General features: G+C 32.9%; 1 protein-coding gene across 1 annotated transcript in view; it reads right to left on the bottom strand.

The window, feature by feature from the left end:
* Positions 1–17,756, bottom strand: part of LOC140040135 (dual specificity calcium/calmodulin-dependent 3',5'-cyclic nucleotide phosphodiesterase 1A-like) — a 41,416-nt gene extending 23,660 nt beyond the window's left edge. Inside the window, exons 1-2 of the mRNA XM_072085831.1 lie at positions 17,540–17,756; positions 13,817–13,888 (exon numbers count right to left, since the gene is read on the bottom strand). Of these exons, the coding sequence (XP_071941932.1) occupies positions 13,817–13,888; positions 17,540–17,570 (103 nt within the window). The 5' untranslated portion in view covers positions 17,571–17,756. The remainder of the gene's footprint in view (positions 1–13,816; positions 13,889–17,539) is intronic.
* Positions 17,757–18,180: the final 424 nt, after the last annotated feature.

The following is an 18,180-nucleotide window of genomic DNA, read 5'->3' as shown; positions in this document are numbered from 1 at the left end:
TTTTGCTTCCTTTCGTCGTGGTTTGTTTTCATCGAAAAATGACGTCATGGGGCATAAGTGAATGACACGCCATTGTCGACATTTGCGTTCGTATTAAAAAGTGAATTTTAAATGTACGAATATGGTATTAATTATCTGTATTACATTGTATTATTATGTATCACATATATAACAAGTCATTTTGATAAAAAATAAGTCAAATAAATATGAAAAACAAAGGAAAATTGTGATTTTTGCATGTCATCTGAAGTGACCTTCCATACAATGTGATAGCGCCCTCTATAAGTATTGATACACTCGCACTTCAAACTGCAAGCTTTTTGTTGTTATATTCATTCATTCAGAAATACAATTTAAGGAAGGAATCGAATCAAGGGCATTATTACTTGGTTTATTATATATTTATGATGTTTTCCCCAAAAATAATTACTAGTATGTACATTTTGCGAATTGTAGATGTACCGGCGGTATGAAATTAAAAAAAGCTGTTTACGCGGTCTGTAGCCTAACGATATAATAATAATTATATGTATAAAATAATTGTTACTTTTTTTTCTGATAAATCAGTATGAATATGTTTACTTAGCGCTGCTTTAAGCACCCTATTAAAAAAGAAAAGAAAAAAATTGATTTAAGCCTATTTTTTGTCACGTTTTCGGTAATTAATTGGTTTTATACTTTTTTACAAATTTTAATATTGAACAAATGTAAATATCTTTGTAATTCAGCTAAGGCTGCGATAATGATATTGAAATAAATGAAATGAAATAAATGAAATGAAATGAATTAATTGTCTTCTTCGCTCTCACTATCTGATTCATCACTGTTCTCATCATCCGAGTTAAAGGAGTCGTTCTCGGCAATCGCTCGTTCAATTCTGTTGGAAGAATCTCGCTTTCACACCACAAAGGCCCCAGCAAATCGTTATCGCCAACGCACCATCCGTTATTGTTTTGGGGTTTCGGCAACTCGTAAAATCGGTGTTAGTGCGAGCCTCCACAGATCCTGACTTGATAGTTCGATCATCGTGCGTTGTATATGTTGATGCAAGCATCTACGCGACGGTGGAAAGTTAGCTAATTTTTAAATCAATGTTTTTTTAACACTGATTATTCCGGTTTTTTTTTCTTGCATTTCCTGCGAAAAAAGTCAAATCTAAGTTCATCGGTAGGCCTACGCCTTGCTTTCGAACGGAATCCATATAATAACAGGCACGTGAACTATTCCAGTTCCAACATTAACTCTTCTTCTCCTTTCCAACTTTCTCCTACTTTCTTGAAAACCTCTTCAAATTTTGGATATTTTTCGACAAGTTTAATGGCCTTTAATTTTCCTTTTCCCTTGAAAGCGCTGGTCGTGCTGCACTTTGTGAACGCATGCAGCCCTAGAATGGCATTACATCGACTTGGGGTGATTTCAGTGGCTAAACTGTGAGATTGGTTATTCGTCAATTCCTGCCACTGCCTGTATCGAATAGGACTTTTGCAATAATGGACGAAACAAAATGTAACAATATAAAAAAAAAACATCGCTGGATCTCGATCGAAATCAAGGAGTACCGATGAACTTAGATTTTACTTTCTTCGCAGGAAATGCAAGGAAAAAGACGGATAATCAGTGTTAAAAAACATTGATTTAGCTAACTTTCCACCGTCGCGTAGATGCTTGCATCAACATATACGACGCACGATCGAACTATCAAGTCGTGATCTGGAAGCTCGCACTAACGCCGATTTAAGAGTTGCCAAAACCTCAAGACAATAACGGATGGTGCGTTGGCGATAACGATTTGCTGGGGCCTCTTCCAACAGAATCGGATGATGAGAACAGTGACGAATCAGATAGTGAGAGCGAAGAAGACGATTAATTACCGAAAACGTGACAAAAAGTAAGCTTAAATCAATTTGTTTCTTTTTTTTAAATATGGTGCTTAAAGCAGCGCTAAGTAAACATTATTATTCATACTGATTTATCAGAAAAAAGTAACAATTATTTTATACATATAATTATTATGATATCGTTAGGCTACAGACCGCGTAAACAGCTTTTTTTAATTTCATACCGCCGGTACATCTACAATTCGCAAAATGTACATACTGGTAATTATTTTTGGGGAAAACATCATAAATATATAGTAAACCAAGTAATAATGCCCTTGATTCGATTCCTTCCTTAAATTGTATTTCTGAATGAATGAATATAACAACAAAAAGCTTGCAGTTTGAAGTTCGAGTGTATCAATACTTATAGAGGGCGCTATCACATTGTATGGAAGGTCACTTTAGATGACATGCAAAAATCACAATTTTCTTTTGTTTTTCATATTTATTTGACTTATTTTTTATCAAAATGACTTGTTATATATGCGATACATAATAATACAATGTAATACAGATAATTAATACCATATTCGTACATTTAAAATTCACTTTTTAATACGAACGCAAATGTCGACAATGGCGTGTCATTCACTTATGCCCCATGACGTCATTTTTCGATGAAAACAAACCACGACGAAAGGAAGCAAAAACTGCGTATAAAAACTTCATTTTCTCCACAAATCCCAACTTTTACGCGACGCAACATCAATAAATGATCTTTACATAATGTTTAGAACCTACGGTGAGAATCTCGTTGACTACTAACGTTATGCAATGGTGAAGGTGATATTTTACTGGACTATATGCTGTATTATTTTTGATGGCATTTTACCTTGAAGCAATGTAACTAGTTGTCACTACATAAAACAAATTATAATTGTTTAAATGAATAATCTAAAATCGAAATGTAAAACAAAACAAACATATTAAGGGAACACGTTTTTTTTGTCCCAAAGATATCCCCTTAATAGGGATTATATACTGTAGTTTATAGATTTAGGGTCTGAAAAACGCTTGATAATGAGAAAATTAATTTACATTATGGTACACACATTCAGCATTCAGGTAATAAACCGTTTAATTTCCGAAACACATTTCAACGTTTCCTCGCATCAATTGAACGACTGAGGAAAACCATCATTATTTAAAACACCTGAATTTAGTTGTACTTTAATCGACTGTTTTGTACAATCCAAATCGGATACGACGTACAATTACATGCTATAAGAAACATGTAACGTACTTTAAAATGAAATTCAATAAATTCTGCACAGAAAAAAAACCAATTTGTTCAGATGTATGCGAGGATATAGAAGAATTTATGGTGGTTTAATGTTTAATTAAAAAATATGAATGAACACCGCGCGCGGGAGAAAAACAATCATTATGTAGGCCTATATATTCGAATACTTAAGCTTGGTTGCCACTAGCGACGCAACGCACCGCAACCTACGCAACGGCGGCTCAGCCTAAATGGCGGCTCAGTTCAGTGTACGCCGCGTACACACCGCTCTTTAAAGATCCTAAATTTACGAGACTATTAATTTAGCCAAAAAGCTTTCATAAAATCACATAACTTATTTTTAAAGTTTGATTAATAAAAATCACCGACTGTGACGTCACATTTCGTTTTACTCTAAAAAATAGATACAACATGCATCTTTGTCCGATGACAGTAATCATGATGTTAAAAGCAATAAACCTACATCGTGAATGTATTAACAGGAAATATATCAATAACGTAAGATATCTTGAAGAAACAAAGCCATGTATCACAGGCGATTAAATCAGTAATTGTCAGCAAACAACAATCTACATTGTGAGTAATGAACAGCGAGGTATCTTCATTAATATATATGTGCAATAACAACCAAACATTTAATGCGCAATGTTCTCATCAACAAATTATGTTTTGTCATTTCTTTTAATGCTAAATCAGAAAAAAGGTGTGTTTTTTTTTTCAATTTCGCGAATTCATGAATGTTATCAATCAACACTTTCTTAAATTTTAAAGAACTTGTTTTCTCTAATTCATTTGATGATTATCAGATTTATTTTCTTTCAATTTTAGGAATTCTTTTTTAAAATTACAATTTTCCTTTGAGAGTTTCACAATTGTTTCCATCAATTCTTTACAAAGGTGGTATTTAAACAAGTTTTGCTTTAAATTTTAACACGATATTCAACGAAAACGGTTGATAATTTCAACTGTCATTAATATAATTATTACCATGTTTGAGAGTTCATATTTCGCGAAATAAATACCACACAGTGAATTCAACTCAGATTGATTCAGCAATCAATGAAAAGTAAACTTAATCGAAGTAACGTTAATTGAAGTGGACGTCAATGATTAGAAAAGAAAACATGGTGTAAGTTCTGATTCTGACTGATGATTTTACTAAATACAGCCAAGGTTGAATGAGGTAAGCTACCGTACAGTTATGTCTAGAAACACAATGACATCATACAGGTTCTTGTATCCTCACTATACTACCTTTCTACTGACTACCTATCTCCAACATGACACCGTTTGATCGAATTATATCATGTTATACATGAGGGACTATCAACTTTTGGCAAAGGACATTAATGGCCCACAGCAAGATATTTTTTCTCCTAAAGATGTCTACACTTTGTGACAAATAAATGTGATGTGCCCATATATGAACATGATGATATCATATCACTACTATATTTGGCATATCACTACCATATATGGGTACATCACATTTTTTTGTCACATAAAGTTTGATAGTGTAGATAAGGTTTTATGGATGCATTATTTGTTATTTTATACACATTCGTGTTTCCAGACAAAACTCGAACTCACTTGATAATATCTCGATAACCAAAAAATTAAAATTAAACAATTCTTCCATTATGTTACATTCTTTAAAACGATACTTTTCCATTTTCTGTATACAATTCTTTACCTTAAACCAGTAATAAATACGTACGATAGTTCATATAAAACCATATGAAAACAATTCGAAAATTTTCCATTAAATAATAGTGTAGTTTTACTGTATCCTTATAAATGAATTATGCATATTTGCTTCGCTCTAATTCATGATGTTTGCTTCATTCTGCAACAACAAAAAATACCTAGGCTATATAGACAGGAGGATATCGCGCGTCAACAAAAAAATTCATAAATGAATAATATAACAAGTTTGTCTCACGGGTTTTTGAGATTTACACCTGTATATACACATGAGTACAGTCTTATTTTGCGCTAATTTTGACATCTTCAATAACCATTAAATAATGTAACATGTTCATAAACAATCCCATGAGATAAGTTTCACATATGTAGGTCTACAAATGTGAACATCTTATTATTTTTTATTACAAGAAAAGCTATGTATGCGAAAGATTAAATAGTTCGATGGAATCAAGAGTTGTACTTTGTTGTAACGCAATTATCGAATCAACGCAGTTAGTTCCTTCCCAAATTATAAATGCATATTTATTTTTTTTCCAGATCATTAATTACCATCCAGTAATAACTTTCAACTTTATCTATCGCGTGATCACGCGACAATTCGTGTTTATTCCATGTATCGTGTTCTTTCCTATGTGGATTGTAATGTCACTTCAAATTAACAGTTATATTTATATAGAGTTTACCGGTTATAGATGTACTTTTGACCATATCACAGTATATCCTGGTTTACAAACACAACGACTGCAAGCATTATTTTAAATAAAATACGTACAAAAACAATAAAATAATTTAATTGAAAAATAATTAATAATTATTATAATTAAAAGTGAATTTCTGCAAAGAATTGGATTACAGAGATATTTTGACAAAAAAAACAAACAAAAACATTGTTTTTTTTTTGTCTTATGTAGGATCGACCCACTTTTATTTCTTCATCAATAAAATGTTCGTTTACAATGAGTACATTGAGCACATGAGTAATGTAATGATACAATACAATATAATTGACATTAACTAACTTTCAGTACAAAAAAATTCCTCTATGTTATACACTCTTTACACGTTTTTCAATCCTTAACAATAATGTACGTATAATTTACCACAGAATTCTTAATTTTATAACTCTTTTTATCTCTTTCAGGCAAGTTATATTTTACTTTACCTAAATATCAATTTTATAAACGTTAATTTTATACCTTGCTAAATTGTTACGGTCCATATCTGACCACATTTTTTTTGCCTTTTCTTTATTTATTAAAAACTCACAATTGATTATATCTTCTAACTCCGCAGTGAACATTAACCATGGACATTTTTTAACAAGTCCTAGTCTGTGTTTGACTTTATTTTTATAAACACAGAAAGTTAAAATGGAAAATATTTCATCTTGTAGACGACATAGAATTAAATTTATCATTTGCTATTTGTCTGTGACATCAAATATTTGAAAATTTCCAGTATTTGTACGCGCGCGTTAAATTTGCGTCTCTTCGTGTTGATTACATAATACGTATGCGATATTGAGAGTGATTGGTGTTTTCAGACACGTAAATGTACTACAATTAAGTACGCATGCGCCTACTTATGTCATGGGAAGATTTTGGAGACGACTTCTCCTTTAAGAGAAGGCATTAACTTTAGTTTTAGTAGATAGTATCCTCATTGTAATCTAAATTCAACTGTAACTATCCTCTTAAATAGTCTTGTTACATAAAGGTCAATTTCAACTGAATGCGATAACGGTATTAAATTAAAAGTGAATATTCATGGCGTAATAAAATGTTTACATTGATCCACGTTTTGTAATCTAAAATTAACTGTAACTAGCCTATACTATAGTCGTGTTACATAACGGTCTATTTTCCTCGAATGATATAACGGTATTAAATTAAAGTAAGAGAATATTTATATAGCAATAAATGTTTAGTCACATTGTAACACTCGGCAGTTATAGTTAGTCTGTTCGTAATACAACAAGAAATTCATTTGTCATTTATGGTAATTAGTATACCTATTTCGGCTGATATGAATCCATGATTTTTCCTATATAATCAGTAAGACATAACAATAAAAAACTAGTAAAGTAGAAGTAAAGTAAAACTAATTGCTAGTATACCGTACCCTTTTAAACAATTATTTTATTGTAATAATTCGTCACATCGAAGAGGTATGGTATTTGAATCGCGCGTTGAAGCGCCGATGATGGACATGTACATGTGCTTTTACGCGCGCGTTTAAACACTGATGAAAATGGAATGCACCGCGTGTTTACTTAATGATGGAAATGGAACATATTTTGTACGCGCTTTTTAAATAATTTATATTGATGTTTGGTAACCTCTTTTGAACTTATTTACTTTATTATTGTTTATTTAGTAGCAGTGCTTTTTTCAGTGTGCTGTATATAAATCGGCTGTTGCAACTTTAATTAAATTGTGTCCGCCATGTTTGATTGATTCTGTTTCAAAAGCAAACAATATGTTGATACAAGTCTTTTGCTAACTTCCTTATATTCGCCTAATGAACTAGCCAAATATGCTAACAATTTTAAACACGTGTAGTGACAAACTCACTGAAGAACCGTTCAGGCCTAAGTAACATCGTTTTAATTTGTCTCTTTGATGAGGATTTGTCAGTTAGTCCAACAACGGTCTAATTTTACTTTGATAAACAGGTCGACGTTTTAATGATAAAAAGGTCATACTTCAGGTTTCACACTTTTAAAGAGAAATTATAATTTAGACTCAACACAGAAAAGGGAATAAATTAACTAAAGAATAGACACTAAATTTAATTTTCCAATACAGGATGGATCAAATATTTTATAATTTATCGTGCTTATAAACTAAGTCTTAATTGAGGCTTAGGAAGTGGAGTTGAAAGAGTCGTAAGTTACTGCCCTGGCATGCAACGTAAGGATTAAAACCGAGACATTTGTTGTGGAAGGCAAGCACGTTAACCACCAAGCTATAGCTCCACTACTTACTAATGGATACAAAAAAACTGTTAGAAAGATCAGAATCATTGAATTTTAAACTCATTGATATCAATGGACACATTAACAGAAGCTTATTGCTATCCAATTACCAACGGACCCGCACTAACGGATCCGTAATTTACCAATGGGTTTCCGTAATTTTAAACGATTGTTTATTCAAACGTTACCGTCTATTCTCATTGAATCAATCAGAAACAACTCTGTGTCGTCTTGATCACGTTTCTGCAACGTAATTTGAGAATCAAATAAATTTACGAATTAAAGCTCATATTTTTAAGTGTAAGTAAAGAAGGTATACGGTAAGTGTTATGATGTCGTATGGGGAATCGAGTAATAGAATACTTGATGCATTCTGACGGATGTAACCTTTTTGATTACTCTAATGTAATGTACATTTAACAGTAAAAGACAATTTAAATTAACTTGCAAACATTTCTATAAAACATGAAGTTGGAATGTTTTTAAATGTGCTTTCAGAAACGATGTAAACTCACAGATCGACATAATTTGACGTGCACGTTCACAAACGATGATGAAAATGACACGACGTGCACGTTTAAACGATGATTGATGTGCTTGTTCAAACTGCGATGGAAATAAAACGATGCGCGCGTCTAAACAACGATGGAAGTTCAATATGGTAATGGAAATAATACGAGGCGTTCAAATGTTGATGGAAATGACGTGTGGGTCAAACAATAATGACAATGCTGTGCGCATTAAAACGATAACGAAAATGGTACGCGTGCGATCAAACAATGATGAACATTTCACCGCGTTTAAAAAATGAAAGGACGCGAGCGTTAAACGATGACGGATACGACGCGCGCGTTCAAACAATGATGGGATGATACGACTTTGCAACAAGAAATTGATGGAGATTGTAAGTTTGCTCGCGATACATCTTACAGTGTGATTACAGCAAACGAGGATTTATGTTGGGATAATAAACAAATATGTTTGTTAAAGGGAAAGAAACTAAAACATTATTATAACAAAACAAAAATAAAGCTTATCCTTTTTATGGAAATCTGTTTTATAATGTGCGTTTAATTTCCGTACAATTATTTATATATAACACATTACACTCAGCTAATGTTGAAAAAGCAATGAATTTAAACTGAAATATGGCTAATGTCACCACAGAGGTAACAGGGCATTAAATTGCATCCAGTCTGTTGGGCCATATGTTTCACACAAATACATTCATGTGACAGTTATTTTCTTTTCACGTTGACATCTTAAGCTCTGTCTACACTATCAAACTAGTTTGACAAAAAAGTGTGATGTGCCCAAATATGGTAGTGATATTCCTAAATATGATATATCATGTCCATATATGGGCACATCACATTTTTTTTGTCACATAAAGTTAGATAGTGTAGACAGAGCTTTACGAAACAACAATACAAAATATCTACCATGTTTATTGGATGGTAGACATGTTTCTGAACACTTTGGCGAAGAAAGCTATTGGAAGCAATTTTTCCTAGATTTGTGAAAAATCTGCTAAGAAATAACCAACTAAGTATATAGGCCTATTATCATTTGGCAACTTTAACATGTATTATATCATTATAATTATCTTAAAATATAAATTAAAATCAGACGTTAAACGAGTGCCACTTATTATCGTCACTGTTTGTCACGACGGACGATAGCATTATTAATAGTAGTTGTTTTCATATTATAGGCCTATTGTTTATCAATTTTTAGTAATTATTGAAAACATTTTCATTGGCGTTGACGTCAATTTGAAAAATCAGTAGCACATTCGAAGATATGTTCTTAAAAAACAATTTCAATAATTAATATTATAGGCCTAACCATAATTTATATATAGATACCGTAATTATCACATAATTATTATTGCTAAATATTCAGAATAAATATTGTTTTGAGTAACTTGTTTTGATACGTATAGTTGTGGGTTATAATGGCAGTGTCGGAAATTTGGTTTGCGTATTATAATACTTAAATTACCGAGCGTCTAGGCCTATATGTAGAAAATTTAATCGGCGGCTTGAAGTTGATATCTAGTGGATTTTGAAGTCGTTTTAATCGATTAAAAGAGGGGATAGTTTTGTCAATTTATTATGGTTTATTTTTAAAAATCATTATTAATATAATTCTTTGAAAATACCTTATGAATCCGTTCATTGAAGTGGAATGGTGAGACAAAAGGAAATCACCAAGATTGTTTACCGAAATTGAGGTGATTTATAATATTTATTTCGTAGATGGAAACAAAAATATACACATTTAATGGAAAAAGAACGTACTACATACTAGTTATAATACGCAACGCTGAACGCATCTCAAGAAACTAACAATTCGTGTATGGTAATAAATGGTCTCTACGGTATAAATCCACGGTCAAACCCATAATACGAATTTCTAATCAAGTCGAGGATTTGTTGTTGAGACTGTTCGTTTTAATCCGACTTTCAGGACATTATTCAAACTACTCTGACAGAACGCGATGGAATAATTACAAGAATCATGCTGACTACTGCGATTGAAGGTTCGCAAGAACATTCCGTCCGTACATGTTTGAAATCTAAATTAAAGATTTTTTAACAAAGATTGTTATTAAAGAAGACTAGTTGATATAACGTCGCGGTTGTAAAATTGCGTTTTATTTTGGCTATAAACATGGAAGGTGGTAGATGAGAGGTCAAAGGTCAGAATCTGCAGTTTATCTGTATAAGCATTGAATTTATAAAATCAAATCAGAAAAAAAGTTAAATAAATCGTCTGTACATAGTTTGTACGCGCGCGTAAAAGTTGTGTAACTGAAATAATCATGGCAAAATGGATTAACAACATGATATTAAAAGAGAGGATTAACATTTTGAAGTCGAATGCATGGTACAAAAAAGATAGTCATGGCCTATACAAGAGTTAGCTGGTTCTCTGTATATTATGCTGGTTGAATAATAAACGATAAGAAAATCATTGCTTATTCAATTTATAAAATGGGAATATTTAATGAATTAAAAATATTGTATACCATTGTACTGTATTCTATCATAAAGTTTTACATATTTATTATTGATTAAAGTTATTATTATATTTGCTATTTCAAATAAAATCATCATGGATATTATCAAAACATAAAGAAAAATCAGAAAAGAAAAATAGGTCGATAAAGAGATGAAAAGGAAACAGATAACAAATAAACACTCGAAATGAACTTGTTGACGACAGTGTTCCCTTAAAATTACAAGAAAATACAAAAGTCAACAAGTGTATCATGCTTATACGTTTAGAGTAGGCCTATAATGCCTATAAAAATGTACCAAAAAAAAATTGGGGAACAAAAATTGTGGGTATTACTTTCACAAAAGACAGGTGAAAAATCAAATGTAGTCATAGAAATAATACGTCCATGGAGACATCAGTATAAGAACTGCGTTAGCGTCATTTATCTACAACACGACTAGACTACAAATTATGTATAACTAGATGGCACGCTCGCTTCGCTCGCGTACCATCTAGGTCGTGCCCACAGATGGTTCTCGAATACACAGTATTTCCAGCGAGAAAAAAATGGAGATTTCAAATGTACGTACCGCAGGACTATAATACATTGTCGTTTACAGAAACGAATAAATATACACAATGATTTATGTAGTCAACCAAAATTAGCACACTGGGAATTACTTCCGAGAGAGAAACAAATTTTTTTATTCGGACTCATTTAAACAAACCCAATTTGTGTTTTGTATGTAACATTAAGGGTTGAGGGATGGGGAAAGAAGATAGGTACAAAGAGGAAACATTTTAAAATATATTCTTATCCACTCAGTAACGAAATATTGTTTTTAATGTTTTATAGGCCTATAAATAATATACCACTAAATACAGTAAAACATTTACGATTTAATACGGTACTTTGTTAAAACTCTCACTGTCATAGTCGATTGAAATAGTAAAGTACATGTAACGATACACCACTACGACGTTTATATATTTTTAAATTATTAATTAATACAAACGTTGAGAAGCAACTGTCAGTAATAACGTTTATTTATTTGTATATTATATGTTTATAATCTAACAGTAGGGCCTACCCACACTCACAGTAATAAAGTTTATTTGTATATATTTTATATTACATCTAACAGTACCAACACTCACAGTAAGAAATTTGCTATTCAAATTGCGATCAAAAGTGGTTAATACCTTAACAGTATTGTACAGCATTGCAGTACTATTTATGTTTATTCTCCAAGGGGGCCCATAAATCTAAATCTATACCTCTATGGTTAAACCAAATAATTTGGAATGTTTATTTGTATATTATATGTTTATAATCTAACAGTAGGGCCTACCCACACTCACAGTAATAAAGTTTATTTGTATATATTTTTATATTACATCTAACAGTACCAACACTCACAGTAAGACATTTGCGATTCAAATTGCGATCAAAAGTGGTTAATACCTTAACAGTATTGTACAGCATTGCAATACTATTTATGTTTATTCTCCAAGGAGGCCCATAAATCTAAATCTATACCTGTATGGTTAAACCAAATAATTTGGAATGTTCCATTCATCACAAATCAATACATTTGTAAAAACGTATATTAAATGTAACAAAATAGTATTTTTTAAAGAAAATCGGCCTGTCTTCAACATTATGATGCTGTACTCGAACTGTTCAACCGGTTTTCAGCTATTAAAAACAATTATCGTAGGAGGAGATAGAAAAATGCGAAGCCTCCTCGCATTTTTGTGGCGGGTATTTTTCAAGATGGACATCCATTAGACAGTGTATACCACGATCGGAAAACACCCCTATTTGGGGCAAATCTTTGAACCTAAATTCGTTTTAATCGTCAATAACTAATTATCTAACTTAATTTAATTAGTAAACAGGGTTACATCAGGTGGTTAAAATCAATACCGAAAGTACGAACCAACTTTACATACCATCGAGTAAAAATTCTAAAAGTAAGGCGCGATTTACCGAATTTTGCCCTTACGTAAATTTATATATAGATAACGTACCCTCAATACCATTGTGGTAACCCTCTTTCTTCTCTATAATTGACTCCATAACATCCAGAAAAAAACCACACGAACGTATAAAGCGTAAGAAGGTAGTGAATCAATGCATAACAATACCGCGTGTTCATTGATGACTACTAGCTAGGTAGTAGAACAATCGTGTCTGATTAAATAACACAGCCTCAAGAAATCTTCAGCAATTCAAAAATCAATATACCAAACTCATGCCAAGAATATGTACTTCGAAGATTATAGGCATATTAAATGCGAATGATCAAAATATTGTCATTTACCTAAGAAGCAACTAAAAAAAACAAGAATTGTACGAGATATCTCATACAATAATGAGTTGTAATATTACGGTAATCAACGGTTAGAGAAGTTATTACCGGATTCAAACAAATTATTGAGAACTGTATGACGTCAAATAAGACATTAGTAGATATGATCATGTTAATGTTGCCGCCATGAGTTTTTTTTTGTGTTAGATTTTGAAATCCATTAATGTATTGTGTTGCATAACAGAGCAAGTTCAGAAATGTTGAAAGTTATACGAGGCAATTATATACCGATTATGTTACTGATATCGTCAATGATACGCGACAGAGACATGAATTTCACGCGCGCGTACAAAAGATCAATAATTACAGGCGCATATCAAAATATGTATCTTTATGCAGTTAAGTGGATCAAAATAAAAATTATTCAATTAATGATATTATTACTATAATTTGGTAGAAGAATATATTATATTTCGTTATTATAAATAAGCTGGTATCAGTATTATTATATGATAATTATATATATTATATACTAAATAATAACGATTACTGTTATGTTCATACATGTCTTACTACAACTACTTTGTCTATAATACGTTGCGTCGTTACGTTGCATTGCGGCAGATTTGTTTTCTAGTGAGAACCAAGCTTAAGTCTATTTATGGGAATTATAAACGAATATACTTACGTGCAACGACTACCTGAGTATTTCCGTGTTCGCCAACCTCCTCGGCAGTATGCCCTGGAGGTAGATTAGCCACTGGAAAGCAAGACAAATAATTCAACGTCAGTAAATTACACATATACAAATAGAAACAATTTGTTTTTTTTTAAATGAAATAAACGTAAGCTTGGTTCCCACTAGACGCAACGCAAGTACGTAAAAGCAACGCAAGCAAGTTAACCAATGACTGTTCGAATAATCCATCGCCTTTGATTGGTCAAATAACTTACGTTGCGTTACATCCATGCGTTACGTATCTAGTGGGAAACACGCTATATAACCTGCGTTATCAACAGATACATTAGTATTTTTTAATCGACAAACAGTCCAATCTTCACTGCCCATCTATCGACAACCACTGCACTTAATCAAGCACCAATTATATCAAGACTCTAGAGATGACAACATGCAATTAATGTTGATAATTGTGGTCTTAAAAAATATTTGATTGAACTGTGTTTTGTAGCGACGTCATCATGCTCAGTGAATATTGTTTTACTCGTTGATTACTATTAGTCAATAGTGAACTTGACATTAGAATTGGTATTTTTGTTACATTAATTTTATTTAATTTGATTTTGTTATTTATAAACTCTAACAAAGTTCATGCAATGCTAACGTATATTTTATTGAAGGCACTGACCGTTTCAGAAAATTTCCATACGGCAAACACTAAAATATTAATCGAATTTCAACCATATCATACGGAAGCCCCAGTGGTATAGGATATCTGAATATCAAGCAGAAAATATCGGGTTCGAATCTCGGTTGTGGTTCATTCTCACAGACTTTCTCATCTTCGCCATTTATACATGATAATAATATTTATAATATCTTCAGAATATTTAACATTCAGAATATATAAATTATGTGTGTTAAGGTAAATAAAAAATTTGATTATATCACGACAAAATGTTAAAAAATTGTTAAAGACAAAATAAGCATGAGGTATGACGTAAGAATTGACTAATTCTAACGCTGTAGTCGAATGGTTTGCATGTTGATGTATGTGATTCGAATCCCATGGGCAGCTTTATAGTGAGAGAGAGATAGCGTTAGGTTAAGTTATATTTAGGATCTTGCCTTAAGGAGTACGAAAAAAACAATCGCTGCAGAGAACATTCAGTTCAACTACAATAACAGTCATATTGGAACATCCTCATCCTCGCAATGTCTGGTTTCTTCGATTTGAAAATTCAACGCAACTCAACTCGCCGTAACGTTACGTCGACAGGAAAACAGGCTTAACACGCAACTATCCTCAAAGAAAAAGCCTTCAAAAATCGTTAACACAATTCACGGATGCGTCGTCCATTAATTTAACATTGATTTACACTCGGTAGATCATTCCTCAATATTGATTTTGCAATAAACTTTCAATCTCATTTTCAGATTACTATTTTTTTTTGCCGAAGATGTTTATTTTTAGAAACTCTTACTTCTTATGGTTCTAAAATTGATTTAAGATAAGTGAAAATTTACAAAAATACTTTTTGATTAATTTATTAACTTAATATTGATGACGTCAGTGCAGTTGAGGATCAATGAGTAACATAGGTACGTGTCTCTTGTTTGAATACCGTTGCGCGCTGTGTTGAAATATAAATGAATCGTGCCTCGAGTCCCCACAAGACAACTTTTTATTACATTCAATCATTTAGCAATGACAGATTAAGAGTGTCTATCAGGCACGTAAACTGGATGCAAATCTATCATTCTAGTCTCACATGGTTTTTTTTATGCGAATCAAGTGGATATAATGACATTTGAATTCTGTAGCCCTTGTCCCATGTTATGATAGGGAAGACAGCCTACTCGAAACATTGTACGCGTTGGTGAAACACGCCGTGTGTAATAACACGCCGTGTGTAATAGTTGGACTAGACTCCAGACGCTCGAAAAATATGGCTGAGTCGACGTATAGATCAGTCGCTAACTGTCGGTGTAAACACGTGACTAGTATTTACCAACTGAAACTTGTAGGCCAACAAACAATAAGGGGAGGGCAATGGCTTTACGTAAACCTTATGCACGCGCGTACGCGTTTTAACACTCGTTTAGACCGACCAATCTACTACACGTGTACTTTTCCATGGGCCTGTTCAGACTTATTATTTATTTAGTTAGTTCCTTCCAAACAGATTTGCGATATCTGTATATATCATATGAAACGAATTACCTGGGTAAATAACCAAGTCCTAATTCAAACACGAGGCCTAAAAAATCGGACGTGCACCAGTACACACGCGCTTGTTCATACCAGACTGCACTGCATGTCTGAACTTTAACAGCATTTGGTAACCATATTTACCTAGCAGCAAAATAACGACAATTGCTAATTTAATTAAGTTGTTAGAGTCCAAAGTTAAGTCCAGTTCTTAATAAATATTTAAAATATGTTATAATGCACGGCGTTCACTCGTTTCTTTAACTGCCCTATTTCTGTTTGAATATTAATTGCTTTACAGACGCCATTTAATCATTAGCGTTTTTAAATATCTTTATTTATTGTCTCATACAACCTATTTCCATACACAATACTATCATCCGACCTCATAATGTGTGTTCCTACATAATTTTTCATTGTATTGTTTACATTAGACGTGTTAATGTGAACGTTAATTCTAAAGCTTAGTTTCCACTAGAGACGCAACGCAAGGACGTAGACGCAACGCAAACAAGTTAACCAATGACAAGCGACTATACTCTAATACTCTATTGCTTGTGATTGGTCAAATCACTTACGTTGCGCTACGCGTCATTGTGTGTCTCTAGTGGGAACCAAGCATTGTGTTGTAATAACCAAAGTTGCATGCACTTCATTCTCCCTAACACGGAAAAAACCCAACCATAATACAATTACTATTATATTATTATATAGGCCTATAAGATGAATTCTGTACATTATGAATAATGTACATAAATAGTGCAGTTTCTACGAGTACGCGTTGAGCGCAGCTTAATCACAATTTCACATGGTTCGCATTTCGTTTAGACCGGCGCTTTAAATTAAACTCCTCCTCAGAGGGTACACACACGTGAGAAATGCTCATAAGATAGGATATCTAAACACGAGACATAATGTAGTGTATATTACTTGCTATACACACAGTATGTTTCTCATAGTACATTACTGTACATACGTGCTTTAGTGTCAACAACGTTAGCTTGATCAATGATATATTACTGACGTAATAAACATTATAAATCTATGTTCGCCGAAAAACGATGCATACTTGTTCATGGGAGTGGATAATGGTACGTGCACTTTAGGGTGACTACACATTTACGGATGCAATCACCCCCACCACATAAAGCTTGGTTCCCACTAGAACGTAACGCAGGGACGTAAACGCAACGCAAGCGTTTTAACCAATGACAAGCGAAGTTATATATACAGTTAGCAATCACAAGCGAATAAGCCATCGCTTGTGATTGGTCAATTCACTTGCGTTGCGTTACGTCCTTGTGTTGCGTCGCTAGTGGGAACCACGCTTAAGCACACAACTTTTTCAAATTATGTACTTGTACTTATGTATATGCGCTTACGTATACGTACATAAAACAAACACGTGTAAGCAAAATTGTCAACCGTACGCTCCCAATGCATTCAATTCAAGAATAAAATAGTGTCGAATGAAAGAATGCACGACAGATAAGGTGGGTAGAGAAAAAAATAAAACCTACCCGGAGCACGATCTGCGGTCTCGTCTTCCATCCTGTAGTAAGAGCAGCTAATAATAGAACCTACGCGGGTAATTAGCTGCGACAGTGTTCATAGGATACGTAACAGACACGGGTGGTACTCCCATAAAAATCAAAGCTGAAGAAATAGGTCAACAAACAAAATATGCCCTCTTCTTCCCATAGACTTATGGATCTGGTTTACAATCAGAAAGATGAACGGATTTAAAGTCATAATATATACACGCAGGCAAATTGTAAAACCGCGTAATGATGAAAATGAGGGCGATATATAGTAAAATGGTATTATCAGAAGATGTGGAGTTCTATGATTTGAACGCGACGTTTAAAAACTTTTGTTATTCTTGAGGGCGCTGTGTATTAAAATAATACACTGAGAGTGTATTTTACCGTTGCAACGTTATGGAAAGCCAAACCCGCCAAAAATACATAATACATACCATCCACCAATAATTAATTCGTACAAAATTCAAACCATCCAATATTATCTCATGCAGTTCAATGAAAACTTAAACCATTAACCTAGTATCTACACCATCCAATACAATGTGTGACCATCTACCACTAGCCCAAACGACAATACGCCGAACAAACTACCCATAACACAAACCATCTAAAGAATG

This window comes from Antedon mediterranea, chromosome 2, assembly GCF_964355755.1.
Source record: "Antedon mediterranea chromosome 2, ecAntMedi1.1, whole genome shotgun sequence".
Taxonomy (NCBI): domain Eukaryota; kingdom Metazoa; phylum Echinodermata; class Crinoidea; order Comatulida; family Antedonidae; genus Antedon; species Antedon mediterranea.
This window is presented reverse-complemented; position numbering and strand designations above follow the sequence as displayed.